Raw genomic sequence first — 24,678 nt, forward strand, 5'->3', positions numbered from 1 at the left:
GTGATGGGGAGGGGTTTATCTCTCTCTCTGTGATTGACATTGTGATGGGGAGGGGTTTATCTCTCTCTCCCTCTCTGATTGACAGTGTGATGGGGAGGGGTTTATCTCTCTCTCTGTGATTGAGAGTGTGATGGGGAGGGGTTTATCTCTCTCTTTCTCTCTTTGTGATTGACAGTGTGATGGGGAGGGGTTTATCTCTCTCTCTCTCTCTCTCTCTCTGTGATTGACAGTGTGATGGGGAGGGGTTTATCTCTCTCTTTCTCTCTTTGTGATTGACAGTGTGATGGGGAGGGGTTTATCTCTCTCTCTCTCTCTCTCTCTCTGTGATTGACAGTGTGATGGGGAGGGGTTTATCTCTCTCTTTCTCTCTTTGTGATTGACAGTGTGATGGGGAGGGGTTTATCTCTCTCTTTCTCTCTTTGTGATTGACAGTGTGATGGGGAGGGGTTTATCTCTCACTCTCTGTGATTGACAGTGTGATGGGGAGGGGTTTATCTCTCACTCTCTCTGTGATTGACAGTGTGATGGGGAGGGGTTTATCTCTCTCTCTCTCTCTCTCTCTCTCTGTGATTGACAGTCTGATGGGGATGGGTTTATCTCTCTCTCTCTCTCTCTCTCTCTCTGTGATTGACAGTGTGATGGGGAGGGGTTTATCTCTCTCTTTCTCTCTTTGTGATTGACAGTGTGATGGGGAGGGGTTTATCTCTCACTCTCTCTGTGATTGACAGTGTGATGGGGAGGGGTTTATCTCTCACTCTCTCTGTGATTGACAGTGTGATGGGGAGGGGTTTATCTCTCTCTCTCTCTCTGTGATTGACAGTGTGATGGGGAGGGGTTTATCTCTCTCTCTTTCTGTGATTGACAGTGTGATGGGGAGGGGTTTATCTCTCTGTCTCTCTTTCTGTGATTGACAGTGTGATGGGGAGGGGTTTATCTCTCTGTTATTGACAGTGTGATGGGGAGGGGTTTATCTCTCTCCCTCTCTGTGATTGACTGTGTGATGGGGAGGGGTTTATCTCTCTCTCTCTGTGATTGACAGTGTGATGGGGAGGGGTTTATCTCTCTCTCTCTTTCTGTTATTGACAGTGTGATGGGGAGGGGTTTATCTCTCTCTCTCTCTCTCTCTGTGATTGACAGTGTGATGGGGAGGGGTTTATCTCTCTCTCTCTTTCTGTGATTGACAGTGTGATGGGGAGGGGTTTATCTCTGTCTCTCTTTCTGTGATTGACAGTGTGATGGGGAGGGGTTTATCTCTCTCTTTCTCTCTTTCTGTGATTGACAGTGTGATGGGGAGGGGTTTATTTCTCTCTCTCTCTGTGATTGACAGTGTGATGGGCAGGGGTTTATCTCTCTCTCTGTGATTGACAGTGTGATGGGGAGGGGTTTATCTCTCTCTCTCTGTGATTGACTGTGTGATGGGCAGGGGTTTATCTCTCTGTGATTGACAGTGTGATGGGGAGGGGTTTATCTCTCTCTCTTTGTGATTGACAGTGTGATGGGGAGGGGTTTATTTCACTCTCTCTCTGTGATTGACAGTGTTATTGGGTGGGGTTTATCTCTCTCTCTGTGATTGACAGTGTGATGGGGAGGGGTTTATCTCTCTCTCTCTCTCTTTGTGATTGACAGTGTGATGGGGAGGGGTTTATTTCTCTCTCTCTCTGTGATTGACAGTGTTATTGGGTGGGGTTTATCTCTCTCTCTGTGATTGACAGTGTGATGGGGAGGGGTTTATCTCTCTCTCTTTGTGATTGACAGTGTGATGGGGAGGGGTTTATTTCTCTCTCTCTCTGTGATTGACAGTGTTATTGGGTGGGGTTTATCTCTCTCTCTGTGATTGACAGTGATGGGGAGGGGTTTATCTCTCTCTCTCTCTCTCTTTGTGATTGACAGTGTGATGGGGAGGGGTTTATTTCTCTCTCTCTGTGATTGACAGTGTTATTGGGTGGGGTTTATCTCTCTCTCTGTGATTGACAGTGTGATGGGGAAGGGTTTATCTCTCTCTCTCTCAGTGGTTGACAGAGTGATGGGGCGGGGTCAGTGATTTATCTGTTGGTCTGTGGTTTCATGTCTCCTTGAACCTGATGTTTTACATACCTGAAGCTCTCATACAGCCCAAACTTTTGGCTGTGGTTCCAGTCCTCCAGTTCAATTCGCAGCGAATAATCCCCTTGGCTTGTGATGTCATGGATGTGATCATTGCCCAACCAGAACTCTGCCGAAAGCTCTCCAAAACCCTCTTTGTATTGCTTCCAGCCTCTGTTGAAATCCGTAGTGCCATCTAACCGCCGCTGCACTAAGGTCCATCCTCCACCTATGGTCAATTATAAATCACAACCAGGAAAATATTTCAGAAACTTCTGTCAGTCTCTGAACCTTCACAATGTATATCTGAATGAGCACTGCACATCCATGATCCCAGCGGAGAGACTGACTCCAATTAAGAAAGAACTTGCATTTTTGTAGCACCTTTGGTGAGCTCCCGATCTATCAAAGCTGATGGGAAATGCAGCAGTGTGGTCATGTTATTAGACTGTAATTCAGAGGCCTGGTCAAATGATTTGGAGACATGAGTTCAAATCCCACCACAACAGCTGGGAATTTAAGTTCCGTTAATTAAATGAATCTGGAATAAAAAGCTGGTTTCAGTAATCGTGACTATGAAACTGCCAAATTGTTGTAAAAACCCATCTGGTTCACTGCAGTCCTTTAGGGAAGGAATTCTACTGTTCTTACCTGGTCTTGCCTACATGTGACTCCAGACCCACAGCAATGTGGTTAATTCTTAAATTCCCTCTGAAATGGTCTAGCAAGCCACTGCAGAAAATGTCAAATACCTCAAGACTGCATCTGTTCAAGAAGGCAGCTCACTACCACCATATCAAGGGAAATTAAGGATGGGCAATAAGTGCTGGCCTTGCCAGCTCACATCCCATGAATTTTTTAAAACTTTGTTGCTGATGATGTAGCTTTGAAGTGACCTGTTCTGGCAGACAAGCCCTGCGTGGTGAAGTTGAAAATCTGCTCCTCAAGGCCAATCTGGCTTTCAACATTCAACTCGGTGAGTTCCTCAAAAAATTGAACTTGCTCAGTGTGACAACACCTTCCTTTCCAGAGCTTGGTTCGAGGTGCTTGTTCTCAGAATCTCAAAATGTCTCTTCTACTCTCTCCAAACAAGACTAGCGGAGGACGGGAGGGGAGGCACTCTCCTCTGTGGATGTTGATGTAGGGGGAGGGGTTTCCCTGTGGTTTAATGTGAATCACAAGAGTTGTCTCTGGCCTCATGACCTTTAGTGGGGTTCGCACTAGAGGTTCAGACAGGGTGCTTCTCCCATGGACGTTCTGCCCCCTGTTGGCCCTGACATACTGCAGGGCCACCCCAGGTTTACAGTAACACAGCTTGAGGGTCCAACCCTCTCCCTACCTGCAGTGTCCATGTCACAGTAGACCCTGGTGGGAAGTCCGCCAATGGAGGGGACGATGGTGTAGACTCCAGACCGGTTGACCCCGTTATAGTAGATGGATGCACAGTCAATGGGGCAGTTCCGTACATACTGTAGATCTGAAACAAGAAATATGGATGGGTGATGACTTCTGGTGGTGGGGGGAGGTGTCAACCAGACCAGAGGCCCAGGATGGAGGCACTGAAATCCAGGCACAAACACACAAGGATCTGGTATTTTTGGCCGCATTTACCATCTGCTCACTCTCCCAGACTGCTGACCCTGTCCCTTGTCTCCCAAACTCTGTCCACTATCCCCCAATCTGCACCCACTGTACTTGACGTTCTTCCCACTCCCTGACGTTTAGTCCGTCTTCCAACCACTGGCCCCTGATCCTCAACCTCTGCTCAGTGTCTTCTTGATGGGACTGAGCCCCACTGACCAGGAGAGCCCTGCCCAGTGCGGGCCTGAGCCCCACTGACCAGGAGAGCCCTGTCCAGTGCGGGACTGAGCCCCACTGACCAGGAAAGCCCCGCTTAATGCAGGACTGAGCCCCACTGACCAGGAGAGCCCTGTCCAGTGCAGGACTGAGCCCCACTGACCAGGAGAGCCCTGTCCAGTGCGGGACTGAGCCCCACTGAGCAGGAGAACCCCGCTCAATGCAGGACTGAGCCCCACTGACCAGGAGAGCCCTGCCCGGTGTGGGACTGAGCCTCAATGTTGGCAGGGGAAAGTCAGTCATGGTTCCTGTTCCTGATCAGTGCCCAGTGATCCCTATTGGATTTCAGATGAGGACAGGATCAGGCTCAAATATCAAATATCCTGTTGATACTTACAGTCAACTGGCTCATGAAGAAGAAGCTTTGGAGATAGGTTGCAGGGGCTGCCCCAGTGGGAGCCAGCTCCTTCGGGAAGGGAGGGATTTGGATATTAAGTGAGGGGCCATCAGGGATCCAGAGGGGGAGGTACCTGAGCATTTGGGTTGTTCAACCACATGATGGAGGAGTGAGCAATTGCTGTTCCTGCAAGCCTGGTCCAGCAGTGTCGACAGGTTGTGTACTTGTGTCTGCAAGTCATAGATGAGGGAGGCATGAATATGCAGCAGGGTGCTGGTCTCACTGTGGCGCTGCTCCATCTGCTGTACCTGACCCTCCAGGCTCATCTCCTTCTGAATCTTCCCCTCCAGCTGGAAAAATCACAAAAAAAATTAGGCAAATCAAAGATAGGGCACTGGCACAGATTTGCCCCTGTTCTATCAATACCCCCATTGTATCGAGACTGCTTATACACACACAGAAGCGTTATACCTAGTAATACATGGTGTGTTATATAATATATGCACAGTTATACGCAGTGTTACGACCGGGTGAGGAAGGGGTCTCAGGCTCCCCTCCTGTGCCTTTCCTGGTTTGGCCGTAACAGGGTTTAACTTTTAAAACACAGTGTTTTAGCTTCAGTTCAGTGAGTCCTTGCTCACTGCTCTCTAATTCTAATTGTAAATGAACCAATCAGACAGGTTTTCTTAGGTTTAACAAGAAAGATGTAAGTTTATTCGCCTTAACACTCTAACTCAGTTAAAATTACCAAAAATACACAACGCAACCAGGCTAGTATGCATACGAGATAAACACACACACAAATAGATACAGAGGAGGAGAAAGAATTAAAGAGGGAGGGTTTGGAGTAGTAGATGAAATTCAGTTACAGTCCTAGTTCTGCTGTAAAGTCTTTGGTTGGAATTGTGGTCTTGTAGTTCTCGCTGGGGCCCAGTGTACACTTTCAAACTTGCTTCTCTGGTACCAGAAGGATGAAGAGGTTCTCTGTCTTGAGGCTTAAGTTGCTTCCATGGGTCCCTGGGATTTTGCTTGACAGAGAGAGCCAGGGAGATAGCTTCCTTCTCTTTAGTCTTCAAATTGCAGTCTGCCCTTTCTGTGTGGCACAATTCAAAAAATCCCCAGGTTGGCCAGCAGGTTAGTCATGTGGCCAGCTCTTTGTTTAAAACAGCATCATCTGCGAGGATTATTGATTTAAAAAGTTCTCCAGTCACACTTGGTGGGGAGGTGGGGGGTTTGTCTCATACAAAGACAATGGCTCTCAATGTCTTTTGTTCGCCATTATTGACAAAACCCATCTCGCTAATTGAATCAGGGAGCATTCCCATTGTCTCTCTATGCAACTGTTTCTCGGAATGCAAATGTGCAGCCATGTTTTAGCTGTTCAGCTCTGTGCTCCTTTTAAACAAATTATGCTCAATATCCAGTAAAAAGGATTCAAGTAGTGTTCCATATGACGAAATTAATATGTTTCCATTTGGCCAGTGTGGTTTCCATCATCAATAACATTGTTATAACTCAGATAACCAGGCATGAAGGATAGAACTGAGTCGAGTCTTTATACACTTACAATCTTTTATTTACAGAGACACACGTTACATATGATGCACCTCCAGCCCAGAAATACACTTTCAGCCTATTCCTATATATATGAGCACAGGTGAATCCCCAGTTAATGCCCACCACCTGAATACAATTAACCTCCAAATGATATACAATTAACAGATTCCCTTCTCTCTTTAAATGAAAATAAAATCAGACTTTTTATGTACGACCAAAATTTCAAAAAAAAATTAAATACTTCTATACTCTGTACAAAGCATTTCATTGGGAGATACCCACCCCCAGGACCCCTAACAATTTCTTCGTACACGCATTTCTTTTTGTAAAACAATCTGACAGTTGATTACTTGCATCCACCCATTTAATTTTAGACATTTTCTTTCTCTCCAGTACTTGTTTCGAGTCAAAAGATCAATCTGTAACCTTTTCTCCCTCACGCTTTTCGTAGAGTGAATATTATCCCACAATGAGCAATTATCTACTGTAGATTGCAGCATATAAGTTGACCTGGCATATAAGATTACCTCATTTTTCCGGCCCCAAAAATCATGTTTTTACATATACTCGGTGCATAAGTCGACTCCCCTTTTCAGCCACCACATGCTATACTCGTATTAGTCATCAGCTTCAATTTTTTGCCCCACAAATGCATGTTTTACTTACCTCATAACTGGGTGCAAGGGATCAAGCAGCTGATGTGGGCTGTGTTGTGAAAATGCTGGGAGTTTAAGACACAGCCACACAGAGCAGAGCTCGTGTGGCGAGCAACAAAGAGAAGAGGGTTCTCCAGCAAAACAAATAAAGTATGAAGCTGGTTTCAAGCTAAAAGTTGTAACATTTGCTAATTCGTCAAATAACAGTGCTGCAGCGAGGGAATTCGGCGTTTGTGAAAAACTGGCGCAAGAATGGAAGGAGAAGGAATCCGCGATGAAAAAGATATCCAAGACCAAAGGCACCATGAGAACAGGGACCAGTCACTGGCCTGATCCTGAGAAACATGTGCTGGAATACGTCCTCAAATCGCCAATGGTTATATCGTCACCAGAAATGCAATGCATATATACACACTTAAGTGGGCCAGATCAAATCCTGAGTCCAACAAATATTTCAGAGTAACAGCTAGTTGGTGTAGCCACTTTATGGAACAAAAATGTCTAGTCTTGAAGCAGAAGACCAAGATTGCACAGATACTACTGAAATTCCTTGATGCCAAAACGACCAGTTTCCAGCGATTGTTCATCAGACAGCTGCAAAAACACAAGTATCAATTATACCCCATTGGCAACATAAATGAAACGGCCATGTATTTTGATATGCCCAGCAACTGAACTGTGGAGTGCAAAGATTCGACAACAGTTCTAGTGAAAAATACAAGACATGAGAAGACCGGATTCACGGTGGTACTAGCTTGCATGGCTGACGGAACAAAATTAAAGCCCATGGTAATTTCCAAATGTAAAACCATGCCGAATATCAAGATCCTTGCAGGACCTTTTGGGCATGTTCATGATAATGGTTGGATGGATAAGGATGGAGCGAAGTTATGGATTGATGATATGTGGAATAGGCATCCTGGTAGTCTACATAAAGAATGCAGCTTATTAGTGTGCGACATGTTCAAATCCCATATAAACAACGAGATCAAGAGGACAAGAGGTTCCTGCGAAGAAATAATACCCACATTGCAGTTATACCAGTGGGGGTCTAATGTCCATAGTTCAGCCTTTGTATGTGTGCCTCAACAAGCCATTCAAGGATCATGTTCATGCTGAATGGAATAGCTGGATGGTTGACAGAGAAAAAACCTTCACAAAGAGTTATCAAATCATGGGATGCTATTAGAACAAAGAACAATGAACAAAGAACAGTACAGCACTGGAACAGGCCACTCGGCCCTCCAAGCCTGCGCCGATCATGATGCCTGCCGAAACTAACACCTTCTGCACTTCCGGGGCCCATATCCCTCTATTCCCTTCCTATTCATATATTTGTCAAGATGTCTCTTAAACGTCGCTATCGTATCTGCTTCCACCACCTCCCCTGGCAGCAAGTTCCAGGCACTCACCACCCTCTGTGTTAAAAACTTGCCTCGCACATCCCCTCTAAACTTTGCCCCTCTCACCTTAAACCTATGTCCCCTAGTAACTGACTCTTCCACCCTGGGAAAAAGCTTCTGACTATCCACTCTGTCCATGCCACTCATAACTTTGTAAACCTCTATCATGTCGCCCCTCCACCTCCATCGTTCCAGTGAAAACAATCCGAGTTTTTCCAACCTCTCCTCATAGCTAATGCCCTCCAGACCAGGCAACATCCTGGTATACCTCCTCTGTACCCTCTCTAAAGCCTCCACGTCCTTCTGGTAGTGTGGCGACTAGAATTGCATGCAATATTCTAAGTGTGGCCTAACTAAAGTTCTGGACAGCTGCAACAGGACTTGCCAATTTTTATACTCTATGCCCTGACCGATGAAGGCAAGCATGCCAAATGCCTTCTTGACTACCTTATCCACCTGCGTTGCCACTTTCAGTGACCTGTGGACCTGTATGCCCAGATCTCTCTGCCTGTCAATACTCCTAAGGGTTCTGCCATTTACTGTATACCTCCCACCTGCATTAGACCTTCCAAAATGCATTACCTCACATTTGTCCGGATTAAACTCCATCTGCCATTTCTCCGCCCAAGTCTCCAACCGATCTATATCCTGCTGTATCCTTTGACAATCCTCATCATTATCCGCAACTCCACCAACCTTTGTGTTGTCCGCAAACTTACTAATCAGACCAGCTACATTTTCCTCCAAATCATTTATATATACTACAAACAGCAAAGGTCCCAGCACTGATCCCTGCGGAACACCACTAGTCACGTCCCTCCATTCAGAAAAACACCCATCCACTGTTACCCTCTGTCTTCTATGACCGAGCCAGTTCTGTATCCATCTTGCCAGCTCACCTCTGATCCCGTGTGACTTCACCTTTTGCACCAGTCTGCCATGCGGGACCTCGGCAAAGGCTTTACTAAAATCCATATAGACAACATCCACCGCCCTTCCCTCATCAATCATCTTCGTCACTTCCTCAAAAAACTCAATCAAATTAGTAAGACACGACCTCCCCTTCACAAGACCATGCTGTCTCTCGCTAATAAGTTCGTTTGTTTCCAAATGGGAGTAAATCCTGTCCCGAAGAATCCTCTCTGATAGTTTCCCTACCACTGACGTAAGGCTCACCAGCCTATAATTGCCTGGATTATCCTTGCCACAAACTGTGCTCAAACTGTCATCAGATCATTCATAAAATGCAGAATATCCAATTCAATGGATGGAGAGGGCGATGATTTGTTGTAGAGGGATGATTGTGAAACTGAAAGCACCACATCTGATCCAGAGTGGGATCCTTATGATGATGCCATATCCAAAGTGACTCAGAATTAATTCAATAAACTCTTTGGGGGGAATTTTATGCTCTCCCCTATGGCGGGTTTGGAGGCGAAGAGAGCATAAAATCGGGTGGGATGGTGGGGTGGGGGGGAGGGGGGCAGCTTCCTGCCACCATCCCACATTCGTCAAAATTTAGTCTGGGGCACGTAGGTCTGTGAATGGCCTTCCTGCCCCAATGCCAATTGAGGCCCTTAACTGGGCAATTAACCCCAATTAAGGGCTGCCTTTTTTATTCATTCATGGGATGTGGGCGTCGCTGGCTAGAACCTAATTGCCCTTGAGAAGGTGGTGGTGAGCTGCCTTCTTGAACCGCTGAAGTCCATGTGGGGTAGGTACACCCACAGTGCTGTTAGGAAGGGAGTTCCAGGATTTTGACCCAGCGACAGTGAAGGAACGGTGATATAGTTCCAAGTCAGGATGGTGTGTGATTTGGAGGGGAACTTGCAGGTGGTGATGTTCACATGCATCTGCAGCCCTTGTGATAGGCATAGAAATCAAGGGCCAGAATCAAACAGGGCCACAGTGAAAAATAGTGGGAAAGAGACAAGTAATGTTAAAAAGACAAGCCTTAATGCGCGGAGCAGTCGCAATAAAGTGAATAAATTAATCGCGCAAATAGATGTAAATGGGTATGATATAGTCGGGATTACAGAGACATGGCTGTAGGGTGACCAGGGATGGGAAATTAACATCCAGGGGTATTCAGTATTTAGGAAGGACAGACAAAAGGTAAAAGGCGGTGGAGTTGCATTGCTGGTTAAAGAGGAAATTAACGCAATACTGAGGAAAGATATTAGCTCGGACGTTGTGGAATCTGTATGGGTAGAGCTGAGAAACACTAAGGGGCAAAAAACGTTAGTGGGGGTTGTACATAGACCCCCAAACTGTAGTGGTGATGTTGGGAATGGCATTAAACAGGAAATTAGAGAGGCAAGCGATAAAGGAACATCTGTAATTATAGGTGACCTTAATCTGCATATAGATTGGGCAAATCAAATTAGTCACAATACCGTACAGGAGGAATTCATGGAGTGTATACGGGATGGTTTTCTGGACCAATACGTTGAGGAACCAACTAGAGAACAGGCCATCCTAGACTGGGTATTGTGTAATGAGAGAGGAATAATTGACAATCTAGTTGTGCAAGACCCCTTGGGGATGAGCAACCATAATATGATAGAATTTTTCATCAAGATGGAGAGTGACGTAGTTGATTCTGAGACTACGGTCTTGAATCTTAATAAAGGAAACTACGAAGGTATGAGGCGCGAGTTGGCTATGATGGATTGGGAAACATTACTTAAAGGGATGACGGTGGATAGGCAATGGCAAACATTCAAAGAGCGCATGGATGAACTGCAACAATTGTTTATTCCTGTCTGGCGCAAAAGTAAAACGTGAAAGGTAGCCAAACCATGACTTCCAAGGGAAATTAGAGATAGCATTAGATCCAAGGAAGAGGCATACAAATTCGCCAGAACAACAGACCTGAGGATTGGGAGCAGTTTAGAATTCAACAAAGGAGGAGCAAGGGATTGATTAAGAAGGGGAAAATAAGAGTACGAGAGTAAGCTTGCAGGGAACATAAAAACTGATTGTCAAAGTTTCTATAGGTATGTGAAGAGAACATGATTGGTGAAGACAAATGTAGGTCCCTTACAGTCAGAAACAGGAGAAGTTATTATGGGGAACAAAGAAATGGCTGATCAACTAAATGCATACTTTGGTTCTGTCTTCATAAAGGAGGACACTAATAGCAAACCAGAAATGTTGGGGAACAAAGTGGTTAGTGAGAGGGAGGAACTGAAGGAAATCAGTATTAGTAGAGAAATGGTGTTGGGGAAATAGATGGGATTGAAGGTCGATAAATCTCCAGGACCTGATGGTCTGCATCCCAGAGTACTTAACGAAGTGGCCCTAGAAATAGTGGATGCATTGGTGGTCATCTTCCAAGATTCTATAGACTCTGGAACAGTTCCTACAGATTGGAGGGTAGCTAATGTAACCCCACTATTTAAAAAGGGAGGTCGAGAGAAAGCAGGGAATTATAGACCAGTCAGCCCGACGTTGGTAGTGGGGAAAATTCTAGAGTCCATTATCAAAGTTTTTATAGCAGAGCACTTGGAGAACAGTGGTAGAATCGGGCCGAGTCAGCATGGATTTACGAAAGGGAAATCATGCTTGACAAATCTACTAGCATTCTTCGAGGATGTAACTAGTAGAGTTGATGAGGGGGAGCCAGTGGATGTGGTTTATTTGGACTTTCAGAAGGCTTTCAACAAAGTCCCACATAAGAGATTAGCATGTAAAATTAAAGCGCATGGGATTGGGGGTAGTGTATTGCGATGGATAGAAAATTGGTTGGCGAACAGGAAACAAAGAGTAGGGATAAATGGGTCTTTTTCCGAATGGCAGGCAGTGACTAGTGGGGTACCGCAGGGATTGGTGCTAGGACCCCAGCTATTAACAATATATATTAATGATTTAGGTGAGGAAACTAAATGTAATATCTCCAAATTTGCAGATGACATAAAACTGGGTGGGAGGGTGAGTTGTGAGGAGGATGCAGAGAGGCTTCAGGGTGATTTGGACAAGTTGAGTGAGTGGGCTAATGCATGGAAGATGCAGTATAATGTGGATAAATGTGAGGTTATCCACTTTGGTAGCAAAAACAGGAAGGCAGATTATTATCTGAACGACTATAAACTGAGAGAGGGGAATATGCAACGGGAACTGGGTGTTCTTGTGCACCAGTCACTGAAGGTAAGCATGCAGGTGTAACAGGCAGTAAAAAAGGCAAATGGTATGTTGGCCCTCATAGCGAGAGGATTCGAGTACAGGAGCAGGGATGTCTTGCTGCAATTATACAGGGCCTTGGTGAGGCTACACCTGGAATATTGTGTGCAGTTTTGGTCTCCTTATCTGTGGAAGGCTGTTCTAGCTATAGAGGGAGTGCAGCGAAGGTTTACCAGACTGATTCCTGGGATGGCGGGACTGACATATGAGGAGAGATTGAGTCGGTTAGGATTATATTCGCTGGAGTTCAGAAGAGTGAGGGGAGATCTCATAGAAACCTATAAAATTCTAATAGGACTTGACAGGGTAGATGCAGGAAGGATGTTCCCGATGGTGGGGGAGTCCAGAACCTGGGGTCATAGTCTAAGGATACGGGGTAAACCTTTCAGGACTGAGATGAGGAAAAATTTCTTCACCCAGAGAGTGGTGAGCCTGTGGAATTCGCTACCACAGAAAGCAGCTGAGGCCAAAACATTGTATGTTTTCAAGAAGGAGTTAGATATAGCTCTTGGGGCGAAAGGGATCAAAGGATATGGGGGGAAAGCGGGAACAGGTTACTGAGTTGGATGATCAGCCAAATCATAATGAATGGCAGAGCAGGCTCAAAGGGCTGAATGGCCTACTCCTGCTCCTATTTTCTATGTTTCTATGTTTGGCCTTCTAGTTGATAGAGCTCGTGGATTTGGAAGGTGCTGTCGAAGGAGCCTTGGTGCAGTCGCAATTAGCTGTGCGGTGGGTGGCCCTGTTAAAAGGCACTTCGTGACTGAACGAGGGACCCAGCATCAGGAAGAGGGCCCTGCTGAGAGCCACCCCCCCGCCTTTGCTGCAGACCCCCCCTACTCCCCCGTCAACTGCAACCTCCGCCCCACGAGATTCCTCCCGCCCTGACCTTCCCGTGGCCTGGGTCCAGCAATGCTCCTTGGTCTGCGGTAGGTGCTCCTCCAGCAGTAGACACAGCCTCTGCAGTAGCGCTGAAGCTGCTGGCCTCTGATTGGCTGGCAGCTCTCCAAGGGCGAGACTTCGAGACTTCTGCTGCCAAATAAAATCCCAGCCTTTGTGTTGGATGTCGAAAACAATGAATTTGGCGGGTTTTAAAATGCTTAAAGTGGTTAAAGTTATCTTTGTAGAATTAATTTATTCTATAAACTGTGCCACATTGATTTAATATTAATTATTGGTGTTATGCTTTTTTTTCACATTTCAAAATGGCAACCACTCACACCCACACCTGGTGGATCATATTTTATACTCAGGGTACAAGTCGGCCCCCATTTTTGAAATGATATTTGGAAGCTTCAAAGGTTGACATATGTGCCGTGATCTACGGTAATGGGTACACTATCTTCAGTACACCCATTGTACAGAATCTCGCTTAAAATATTTGACAAATAGAATCCCATATCCACTGCCTCCACAAGAGCCAGTGTTTCTGCTTCTAACCATCTTTTTAAAATTTTCTTAGCTTTCCAAGCTAAAGGACATCTCCCATTATCACCTATAAGAAATATCACAAACCAGCTGCTCTAGAATACCCATCAGAAGATTAACATGTGAAGCATCACTAATGATAACTACCTTCATCTTCTTATGGTCATCCTAGGAAGGGAACTTAAGTACGCATTTATCCAGATTTAATTATTTGTAATGTTTTATTTACCCTTAAAACATTCTTTACGTTAGGCTGTTTCATTGTTGTACTTAACTACAACACATCAAAACTACCATCTGCTCTAGTCTGAGTGCACACCAGTTCAACTGACCAATCAAGCATCACAACTGCTTTGTCTCTTCTTTAGATATAACAGTATCTTTCTGTAATAACCTAGTATGATTAACCAGGATGGGAGTAACATTCCCTAAATAGGATTGTTGATTTAAAGTTAGACCAGGTCTACTTTGCTTAAAATCTAAACCAATATATTTAAAAGCCCCACTAGCCTGACTCCCAATTTTAAATTCGACTCTTATTTTATTAATAATGCATTTCTCAAATTCGGCAGTTCCACCCCATAAGAACTCATTAACATGCACCATGGAGATGCCTTAAAGTTTTCCTTTATGATACCAATAAAATATTGTGGGATCTGCTTTCAGTTCAACATAATCTACTTGCAGCAAAACAGATCTCACCGAGAAATATCACACCCTGGAAGCATCATTCAGGCCATAGACATATTTATTTAATTCCCATAGTTTTCCATCCGCATCTGTAGGTGGTTTCAGAAACACTTCTTCCTGAACAGAATCGCCCTTCAGAAATGTGTTTTTTCTGTTGATTGATCTATACTCCCATGAATATGTGACCAAAAGAGCTAAAAAGATTTTTAAGATTATTTTACCAGCAGTTGAGAGCTCAGTCTAACATCTATATCACCCAGTCATTCTTAAAAACTCCCAGCTACTAACCTCACTTTAGCCTTATAAGTCCCATCTGTATGGACTTTTCAGTACAAACTCACTTATGTGACCTAGCAATGATGAAGGAATGACAATATATTTCCAAGTCAGAATGGTGTGTGGCTTGGAGGGAAACTTGCAGGAGATGGTGTTCTCATGCATCTGCTGCCCTTGTTCTTCTAGGTAGAGGTCATGGGTTTGGAAGGTGTTGTTGAAGAAGCCTTGGCACGTTGCTGTACATCTTGTAGATGGTACACACTGCTGCCACTGTGCACTGTTTAAGGTGGTGTTTGGGGTGCTAGTCAGGCTGGCTTCTTTGTCATAGATGGTGTCAAGCTTCACTCATCCAGGCAAGTGGAGAGTATTCCATTACACTCCTGACTTGTGGCTTGTCGATGGTGCAAAGGCTTTGGGGAGTCAGGAGGTGAGACACTCGCCACAGAATCCCACCATGGCAGACGTTGAAATTTGAATTCATTTAATAAATCTGTAATTAAAGGCTAGTCTAATGATGGCCATGAAACCATTGTCGATTGCTGTAAAAACCCATCTGGTTCACTAATGCCCTTTAGGGAAGGAAATCTGCTGTCCTTACCTGGTCTGCCCTACATGTGACTCCAGACCCAGAGCAATGTGGTTGACTCTTAAATGCCCTCTGAAATGGCCCAGCAAGCCACTGAGTTCAAGGGCAATTACGGATGGGTAATAAATGATGGCCTAACCAGCGATGCCCATGTCCCACAAACGAATAAAAAAAAAGCCGGCCTCTGACTTGTTGTTGTAGGCACAGTATTTATATGGCTGGTGCGATTAAGTTTCTGGTCAATGCGGACCCCCAAGATGTTGATGATGGAGGATTCAGTGATGGTAAAGTCAAGGAGAGGTAGCTAAACTCTCTATTCTTGGAGATGGTCATTATCTGGCATGAATGCTACTTGCCTATCATCAGCCCAAGTCTGAATGTTGTCCATGTCTTGCTGCATGCTGCACAGACTGCTTCATTATCTGAGAAGTTGCGATTGGAACTGAACACTGTGCAATCATCAGGGAATATCTCAGTTCTGAGCTTATGATGGCGGGATGGTCATTGATGAAGATAGTTGGGCCTAGGACACTGCCCTGGGAACTCCTGTAGCAACGTCTTTGGGCTGCGAGGATTGGCCTCCGACAACCACAACCATCTTCCTTTATGCTAGGTTTGAGTCCAACCAGTGGATAGCTCTTCTCCACAATCGATTCCCATTGACTTCAATTTTGCTAGGGCTCCTTGATGCCACATTTGGTCAAATGCTGCCTTGATGTCAAGGGCAGTCACTCTCACCTCATCTCTGGAATTCAGCTCTTCTGTCCAAATTTGAACCAAGGCTGTAATGAGGCCTGCAGCTGAGTAGTCCTGGCAGAACCCAAGAGATACAAGATGCTCAATCTCTCTTTATAAGACAAACCCCTCATCGCTGGACTAAATCTAATGAACCTCCTCTGAACTGCCTCCAATTCAACTACATCCTTCCTCAAGTAAGGGACCAAAACTGTACGCAATACTCCAGGTGCGGACTCACTAATGCCTTGTACAGTTGCAGCAACACTTCCCTACTTTTATACTCTATTACTTTAGCAATGAATGCCAAAATTCCATTTGCCTTCCTTATTACCTGCTGCACCTGCATACTAGTTTTCTGCGATTCATGCACGAGGACACCCAGATCGCTCTGCACCGAAGCACTCTGAAGTTTCTCTTCGTTTAGATAATAATTTGTCTTTCTATTCTGCGGACCAAAATGAATAACCTCACACTTATCCACGTTAAACTTCATCTGCCAAATTTTGGCTCATTCACCTAACCTATAAATATCCATTTGTAAATTTCTTATTTCTTTATTGCAACTTACTATCCCACCTATTTTAATGTCATCTGCAAATTTGGCTATAGTACCTTCTATCCCTGCATCCAAGTCATTAATATAGATTGTAAATAGTTGGGGCCTGAGGACCGAACCCTGTGGCACCCCACTAGTTACATCTTGCCAACCAGAAAAGGACCCATTTATCCCGACTCTCTGTTTTCTGTTGGTTAGCCAATCCTCTATCCAAGCTAATAAATTGCCCCTAACCCCATGTGATATTACCTTGTGTATTAACCTTTTGTGTGGCACCTTATCAAATGCCTTCTGGAAGTCCAGATATACTACATCTACAGGATCCCCATTATCCACTTTACTTGTTACATCTTCGAAGAATTCTAGAAAATTAGTCAAACATGATTTACCCTTCATAAAACCATGCTCACACTAATGGATTGCGTTTTGACTTTCTAAATGTCCTGTTATTGCTTCCTTAATAATGGATTCTTGGCCCATTGTGTAGTTACAACAGGGGAGAGGACCATACGTCTCCTAATAAAAGCCAATGTGAGGGATTTTTACCTTAGAAGGTAGCTCTCTGGAGAGAGAGGGAGAAGAGATCAAGCGAACATCACAGAAATCCTGTGAGAAGGATCCAGCAGGCAAGAAAAGAACCCGACTGATCAAGAACAGCCACCACAGCAGAGACATCACAAAAATTACTTTGAGGCTAACCATCTGTGAGGGTAACAAACTACACACCACCAGCTTTGGGCTGTATTACAATCAATAAAGCTATACCTCCACAAATTCAAGACTGCGAATAATCAGGTCTGCAACTTTTAAGAAAAGATTTTTTTCCTCCTGAGAAGACTTAATAATCTTCTGTAAACCACAAACACTGACCGCACTTGGGACTTTAAACCATCTCTTACCCTGTTCTCTCTATCTATCCACTGTTGTGTATGGGCTGGAGTTTGTGTATGAGGTAAAGCCCCTGGAGCCGGGCTGAAAAGGCAGGGGGATCCTCGCCTCTGCATTTTTTCAGCCCCCTGGAACGATCCTCCAGTCTTTTGGGTTGAAAGTTTAAAGAGGCGTGATCCCTGTCCCTGTAAACACTTAATAGGAAAGGGGGATCCTGCCCCCCCAATAGCTGTTGGCCAATCACAGGGCTGGCAGATCAGCAATATCGGCAGCACCACTTGGAGCAGTGGCCACTGCCAGTGCTGCCGAGGCCTCAGACGCAGACCCAGCGGTGGAACCCCAGACCAGAGGTAGGTGAGGTGGGGTTACCGGGGTCAGTCCGGATCACCCCAGCGATGGAGGTGGAGGGTGGGCATTCAGTCCAGGGGTTGGAGGCCCTGAGGCAGGGGTCTTCCATGGACCCCCCCGCCTCCCAGCCCGCAGGGAGGGCGCCTCTTTTTCCAAGGCATCCACTCTGCGTGGCTGAAGGCTCCCCCCACCTGCCCATTGCTGGAAAGATCCCATTGGCAGGGGGAGGAGGCCCTTAATTGGCCATCAGTAGGGCACTTAAGGGCCTGAATTGGCCTCTGGGAGGGGAGGTCGTTCTCAGCCTATCCTGCCTTTGGGAGAATCGGAACTGGGGTTCCTAGCATAAGTTCAGTGACAGGCGATTCTGCCCCGATTCTCCACCCCTCCCCATCCACCACGAAACCCGCTGTCGAAGTGCAAACAAGATCCGGCCCTTTGTGGAGGTGACTGTCTATGTAAGGTTGTGATAATTTCAAAATTTGTTTAAAAATAAATAGTTACGCTTTTTACCTACTAGAAAACCTGTCATTTGTCTGTTTATTTGACCCTAAAGATACTCAGGGGCTAAAGCATCATTTGAACAAAACAAGATTACGGTCAGTTGGGAGGTGAAGAGTGGAGATCACCCACAACCCTTGCCACCTGTCCGTACCAACACTTTAGGAAGGATGTGAGGGTCCTTGTGAGGGTGCAGAGGAGATTTACCAGAATGGTTCCAGGGATGGGGGATTTTAGTTACAAGGTTAGGTTGGAGAAGCTGAGGTTGTTCTCCTTGGAACAAAGGAGATTGAGAGGAGATTTGAAAGAGGTGTACAAGATTATGACAGGTTTGGTTAGGGTAGACAAAGAAAAGCTGTTCCCATTAGCTGATGGTACAAGGACTAGGGGACACAGATTGAAGGTTTTGGGCAAGAGATGCAGGGGGGGATGTGAGGAAGCACTTTTTTACACAGCGAGTGGTAATGACCTGGAACTCGCTGCCTACGGGGGTGGTGGAAGCGGAGACGATGAATGATTTGAAGGAAATTGGATGGGCACTTGCAGGGCTATGGGGATAGAGTGGGGCAGGGGGGGAATGCGACTGATTGGATTGCTCTACAGAGAGCCGTCATACACTTGATGCGCTGATTAGCCTCCTTCTGTGCAGTAATTACTCTATGGCTCTGGGAATATTCTATCAGAAAGCCCACACCTTCATCTCTATCTGACTGAATGGCATCTATCTCTGTACTGAGGGAGTGTTGCACTGTCGGAGGGTCAGTACTGAGGGAGTGTTGCACTGTCGGAGGGTCAGTACTGAGGGAGAGCTGCACTGTCGGAGGGTCAGTACTGAGGGAGTGCTGCACTGTCGGATGGTCAGTACTGAGGGAGTGCTGCACTGTCGGAGGGTCAATACTGAGGGAGTGCTGCATTGTCGGAGGGTCAGTACTGAGGGAGTGCTGCACTGTCGGAGGGTCAGTACTGAGGGAGTGCTGCATTGTCAGAGGGTCAGTACTGAGGGAGTGCTGCACTGTCGGAGGGTCAGTACTGAGGGAGTGCTGCACTGTCGGAGGGTCAGTACTGAGGGAGTGCTGCACTATCGGAGGGTCAGTACTGAGGGAGTGCTGCACTGTCGGAGGGTCAGTACTGAGGGAGTGCTGCACTGTCGGAGGGTCAATACTGAGGGAGTGCTGCATTGTCGGAGGGTCAGTACTGAGGGAGTGCTGCACTGTCGGAGGGTCAGTATTGAGGGAGTGCTGCATTGTTGGAGAGTCAGTACTGAGGGAATGCTGCACTGTCGGGGGTTATTACTGAGGGAGTGCTGCACTGTCGGAGGGTCAGTACTGAGGGAGTGCTGCACTGTCGCAGGGTCAGTACTGAGGGAATGCTGCACTGTCGGGGGTCATTACTGAGGGTTTGCTGCACTGTCGGAGGGTCAGTACTGAGGGAGTGCTGCACTGTCGCATGGTCAGTGCTGAGGGAGTGCTGCACTGTCGGAGAGTCAGTACTGAGGGAACGCTGCACTGTTGGAGGGTCAGTACTGAGGGAGAGCTGCACTGTCGGAGGGTCAGTACTGAGGGAGTGCTGCACTGTCGGAGGGTCAGTACTGAGCGAGTGCTGCACTGTCGGATGGTCAGTACTGAGGGAGTGCTGCACTATTGGGGGTGAGTACTGAGGGAGTGCTGCACTGTCGGAGGGTCAGTACTGAGGGAGTGCTGCACTGTCCGAGGGTCAGTACTGAGGGAGTGCTGCACTGTCGGAGGGTCAGTACTGAGGGAGTGCTGCACTGTCGGAGGGTCAGTACTGAGGGAGTGCTGCACTGTCCGAGGGTCAGTACTGAGGGAGTGCTGCACTGTCGGAGGGTCAGTAATGAGGGAGTGCTGCACTGTCCGAGGGTCAGTACTGAGGGAGTGCTGCACTGTCGCATGGTCAGTGCTGAGGGAGTGCTGCACTGTCGGAGGGTCAGTACTGAGGGAGTGCTGCACTGTCGGAGGGTCAGTACTGAGGGAGTGCTGCACTGTCCGAGGGTCAGTACTGAGGGAGTGCTGCACTGTCAGAGGGTCAGTACTGAGGGAGTGCTGCACTGTCCGAGGGTCAGTACTGAGGGAGTGCTGCACTGTCGGAGGGTCAGTACTGAGGGAGTGCTGCACTGTCCGAGGGTCAGTACTGAGGGAGTGCTGCACTGTCAGAGGTTACGCATTTCAGATGAGACGTTAAACCAGCAACCCCTCTGCTCTCTCAGGTGGATGTAAAAGATCCTGACACTGTTTGAAGAAGAACGGAGAGTTCTCCTCATGTCCTGGGGCCAATACTTATCCCTCAACCAGCATCACTTAAAAAACAGATATATAGGGCTGGATTTTGTTTTTGTGGCATTGGGAGCAGTGGCGGGTGTGCAAAATGGCGGCCCACACGCCCGGGCCGCGCGCTGCCATGCCACTACGATCTTCAAGCTGGATGCTCATTATAACATGCAGGACGGCAGCCCCCCCACCCAACCACATGGAGGGGTGACCTTGGCGATGCCGTGAACGCCATCACCTGATGCGGGAACAGGTGGTGGCGCCATTTGCAGAAGGCTGCAAGCCTTGCACAATGTTGAACCTATAAATTCCTGGCCCTATTTCCCCCTCCCCTGTGCAAAACATGCAGAGTTAACCCCTGACACCCCCTCTCCCAGACTAATTATGCAAAGCTAACCCCCTTCACGAAAAAAGGGTGCAGGATTCCCCATCACTCCCAATATGGCTGCAGAGTTCTGACCCCCCACCTCTGGATATTTAACTCAGCTTCGCAAAAAACATAGAGGAGAGCAGCACAGTAGTTACTGACCTTCACCAGCTCTGAGCACTTTTGCCTCGGTGGCACCGGCTTTTCTATGACAGCAAACTGAAGGCACGTAAGTGCCGCACGTCCTCCTGAAGATGGGTAACTGCTGGATGGATTGTGACAAATACATGATAATGAGGGCGGCACAGTGGCGCAGTGGCTAGCACTGCAGCCTCACAGCTCCAACGACCCGGGTTCAATTCCGGGTACTGCCTGTGTGGAGTTTGCAAGTTGTCCCTGTGTCTGCGTGGGTTTCCTCCGGGTGCTCCGGTTTCCTCCCACAGCCAAAAGACTTGCAGGTTGATAGGTAAATTGGCCATTATAAATTGCCCCTAGTATAGGTAGGTGGTAGGGAAATATAGGGACAGGTGGGGATGTGGTGGGAATATGGGATTAGTGTAGGATTAGTATAAATGGGTGGTTGATGGTCGGCACAGACTCGGTGGGCCGAAGGGCCTGTTTCAGTGCTGTATCTCTAAAAACTAAAACTAAATGATGCCGATGGCTGTTTGACATATTCTCAGTCGGGTCCCGTCGCAGAACAGCGGAGGGGCCGCCACAGAGCTTCCCCGCCACAGGAAAGATCGGGCCTGGCATTCCCGGTGTCAGGCTCAGTGGTGGGCGCCTGCCGCTCTGATCCTCCGGGCCTCACTGCCACGGAACCTGATGCCGGGGGGACTACAGGATACAGTCCAAAGTCATTATCACATTGCTATCTATGGGTTCTTACTGTGTGTAGAATAGCTGCCATTTTTGTATCCTATATTGAAATATTGACTACATGTGAAAAGTAATTTTTTGACTGTGGTGTTTTGGGATGCTCTGAGGTGTTTTGGGATGCTCGGTGGTGTTTTGTGATGCTTGGTGGTGTTTTGGGATGTTTGGTGGTGTTTTGGGATGCTCGGTGGTGTTTTGGGATGTTTGGTGGTGTTTTGGGATGCTCTGAGGTGTTTTGGGATGCTCGGTGGTGTTTTGAGATGTTTGGTGGTGTTTTGGGATGCTCTGAGGTGTTTTGGGATGTTTGGTGGTGTTTTGGGATGCTCAATGGTGTTTTGGGATGCTCGGTGGTGTTTTGGGATGTTTGCTGGTGTTTTGGGATGTTTGGTGGTGTTTTGGGATGTTCGGTGATGTTTTGGAGTGTTCGGTGGTGTTTTGGGATGTTCGGTGGTGTTTTGGGATGCTCTGAGGTGTTTTGGGATGTTTGGTGGTGTTTTGGGATGCTCAGTGGTGTTTTGGGATGCTCTGAGGTGTTTTGGGATGCTCTGAGGTGTTTTGGAGTGTTCGGTGGTGTTTTGGGATGTTCGGTGGTGTTTTGGGATGTTTGGTGGTGTTTTGGGATGCTCTGAGATGTTTTGGAGTGTTCGGTGGTGTTTTGAGATATTCGGTGGTGTTTTGGGATGCTCGGTGGTGTTTTGGGATGCTCTGAGGTGTTTTGGGATGTTCGGTGGTGTTTTGGGATGTTCTGAGGTGTTTTGGGATGCTCTGAGGTGTTTTGGGATGCTCAGTGGTGTTTTGGGATGCTCTAAGGTGTTTTGGGATGCTCGGTGGTGTTTTGGGATGCTTGGTGGTGTTTTGGGATGCTCGGTGGTATTTTGGGATCTTCTGAGGTGTTTTGGGATGCTCGGTGGTATTTTGGGATGCTCAGTGGTGTTTTGGGATCTTCTGAGGTGTTTTGGGATGCTCAATGGTGTTTTGGGATGTTCTGATGTGTTTTGGGATGCTCGGTGGTATTTTGAGATGCTCAATGGTGTTTTAGGATGTTCTGAGGTGTTTTGGGATGCTCAGTGGTATTTTGAGATGCTCAATGGTGTTTTGGGATGCTCTGAGGTGTTTTAGGATGTTTTGAGGTGTTTTGGGATGCTCAGTGGTGTTTTGGGATGTTCTGAGGTGTTTTGGGATGCTCAGTGGTATTTTGGGATGCTTGGTGGTGTTTTGGGATGCTCGGTGGTATTTTGGGATGTTCGGTGGTGTTTTGGGATGTTCGGTGGTGTTTTGGGATGCTCAGTGGTGTTGTGGGATGCTCGGTGGTGTTTTGGGATGTTCGGTGGTGTTTCGGGATGTTCAGTGGTATTTTGGGATGCTCAGTGGTATTTTGGGATGCTCAGTGGTATTGTGGGATGCTCGGTGGTGTTTTGGGATGTTCGGTGGTATTGTGGGATGCTCGGTGGTATTTTGGGATGCTCAGTGGTGTTTTGGGATGCTCGGTGGTATTTTGGGATGTTCGGTGGTGTTTTGGGATGTTCGGTGGTGTTTCAGGATGTTCGGTGGTGTTTTGGGATGCTCAGTGGTGTTTTGGGATGCTCGGTGGTATTTAGGGATGTTCAGTGGTGTTTTGGGATGCTCGGTGGTATTTTGGGATGCTCAATGGTGTTTTGGGATGCTCGGTGGTGTTTTGGGATGTTCGGTGGTGTTTTGGGATGCTCGGTGGTGTTTTGGGATGCTCAGTGGTATTTTAGGAAGCTCAGTGGTGTTTTGGGTTGCTCGGTGGTATTTTAGGATGCTCAGTGGTGTTTTGGGATGCTCGGTGGTATTTTAGAATGCTCAGTGGTGTTTTGGGATGTTCGGTGGTGTTTTGGGATGCTCGGTGGTATTTTGGGATGCTCAGTGGTATTTTAGGATGCTCAGTGGTGTTTTGGGTTGCTCGGTGGTATTTTAGGATGCTCAGTGGTGTTTTGGGATGCTCGGTGGTATTTTGGGATGCTCAGTGGTGTTTTGGGATGCTCGGTGGTATTTTAGGATGCTCAGCGGTGTTTTGGGATGTTCGGTGGTGTTTTGGGATGCTCGGTGGTATTTTGGGATGCTCAGTGGTATTTTAGGATGCTCAGTGGTGTTTTGGGTTGCTCGGTGGTATTTTAGGATGCTCAGTGGTGTTTTGGGATGCTCGGTGGTATTTTGGGATGCTCAGTGGTGTTTTGGGATGCTCGGTGGTGTTTTGGGATGTTCGGTGGTTGCAAAAGCACAATATTAATGGACGTTCTTTCTGTCTGTTCTGTCTGGCTTCATCATTCGGTTCCCAAGCTCACCTTCAACTCCAGCAATTTGATGCGATGCTGATGGTTTCTCAGCTCCTCTTGTATCTGGGACATCATTTCCTTTACCACCACGACCTGTCGCCTCCTGTCCTCATTCTCCTGCAGCCAGTAAGACAGCTGGTCCCAACACCTGAACATTCTGGGGCACCGTTGACCCTCCAGCTGAGGTAAGCTGGCAAGGCATCTGCATCTCCTGCTGGGCTGCGCCTGGTTACTGTCCTCTCCGCACAGGAACAGCTCTGCTCCTTCCTGACTGGGTCTTTCATTGCCAATGTGGGGCTCACCACACGTTGTCCAGAGACAGGCACTCCAAAGCAGGGCCCACAGGCAGATTTCGGCTATATCACTGCTGCACTTCATCCCTGTGGGTGTACAGGCTGGGAACGGGGGCTGGGAGTAGGGGCAGAGTGAATGGATTCCGAGCCACTCTGAGCCTCTCTTCAGTTTAGTGCTGTGGTTTGTTTTGTTTTCAGAAGTCATTGAGCGGAGGTGGAGCCATCCCCTTCAGTCATTGTCTTCTCCTCCCTCAGTTCTCAGGCAATCTGTTCAAGGACACGCTGCTTTTGTGGTTTCTCCTGTTAATCGAAAAACTGAAAGAGAAACAGTAGGTGAATCAGACAAAGGATCCACAGCCCCCAGTTCTGGAGGAAGCCACTCACCGTCCTGACAATATCATGGGGTCTAAAGATTCAAGCTCTTTGTGCTTATTCTAGAGGCTCAAACAGGTTCCTAAGCCTACAAAATGATGCAGCA

At 47.0% G+C, this 24,678-nt stretch overlaps 1 protein-coding gene across 1 annotated transcript; it reads right to left on the reverse strand.

Moving 5' to 3' along the window:
- Positions 1-2,094: 2,094 nt before the first annotated feature.
- LOC137359979 (angiopoietin-4-like) lies at positions 2,095-24,405 on the reverse strand (the record flags this gene model as incomplete). Its single annotated transcript, XM_068025573.1, has 4 exons — positions 23,917-24,405; positions 4,435-4,626; positions 3,422-3,641; positions 2,095-2,311 (listed from the first exon to the last, which is right to left on the reverse strand). Coding segments are annotated over exons 1-4 (1,118 nt in total), but the record flags the coding sequence as incomplete, so codon positions are not given.
- Between the last annotated feature and the right edge of the window lie 273 nt (positions 24,406-24,678).

The sequence above is a fragment of the Heterodontus francisci genome, unplaced genomic scaffold (assembly GCF_036365525.1).
Source record: "Heterodontus francisci isolate sHetFra1 unplaced genomic scaffold, sHetFra1.hap1 HAP1_SCAFFOLD_410, whole genome shotgun sequence".
Taxonomy (NCBI): domain Eukaryota; kingdom Metazoa; phylum Chordata; class Chondrichthyes; order Heterodontiformes; family Heterodontidae; genus Heterodontus; species Heterodontus francisci.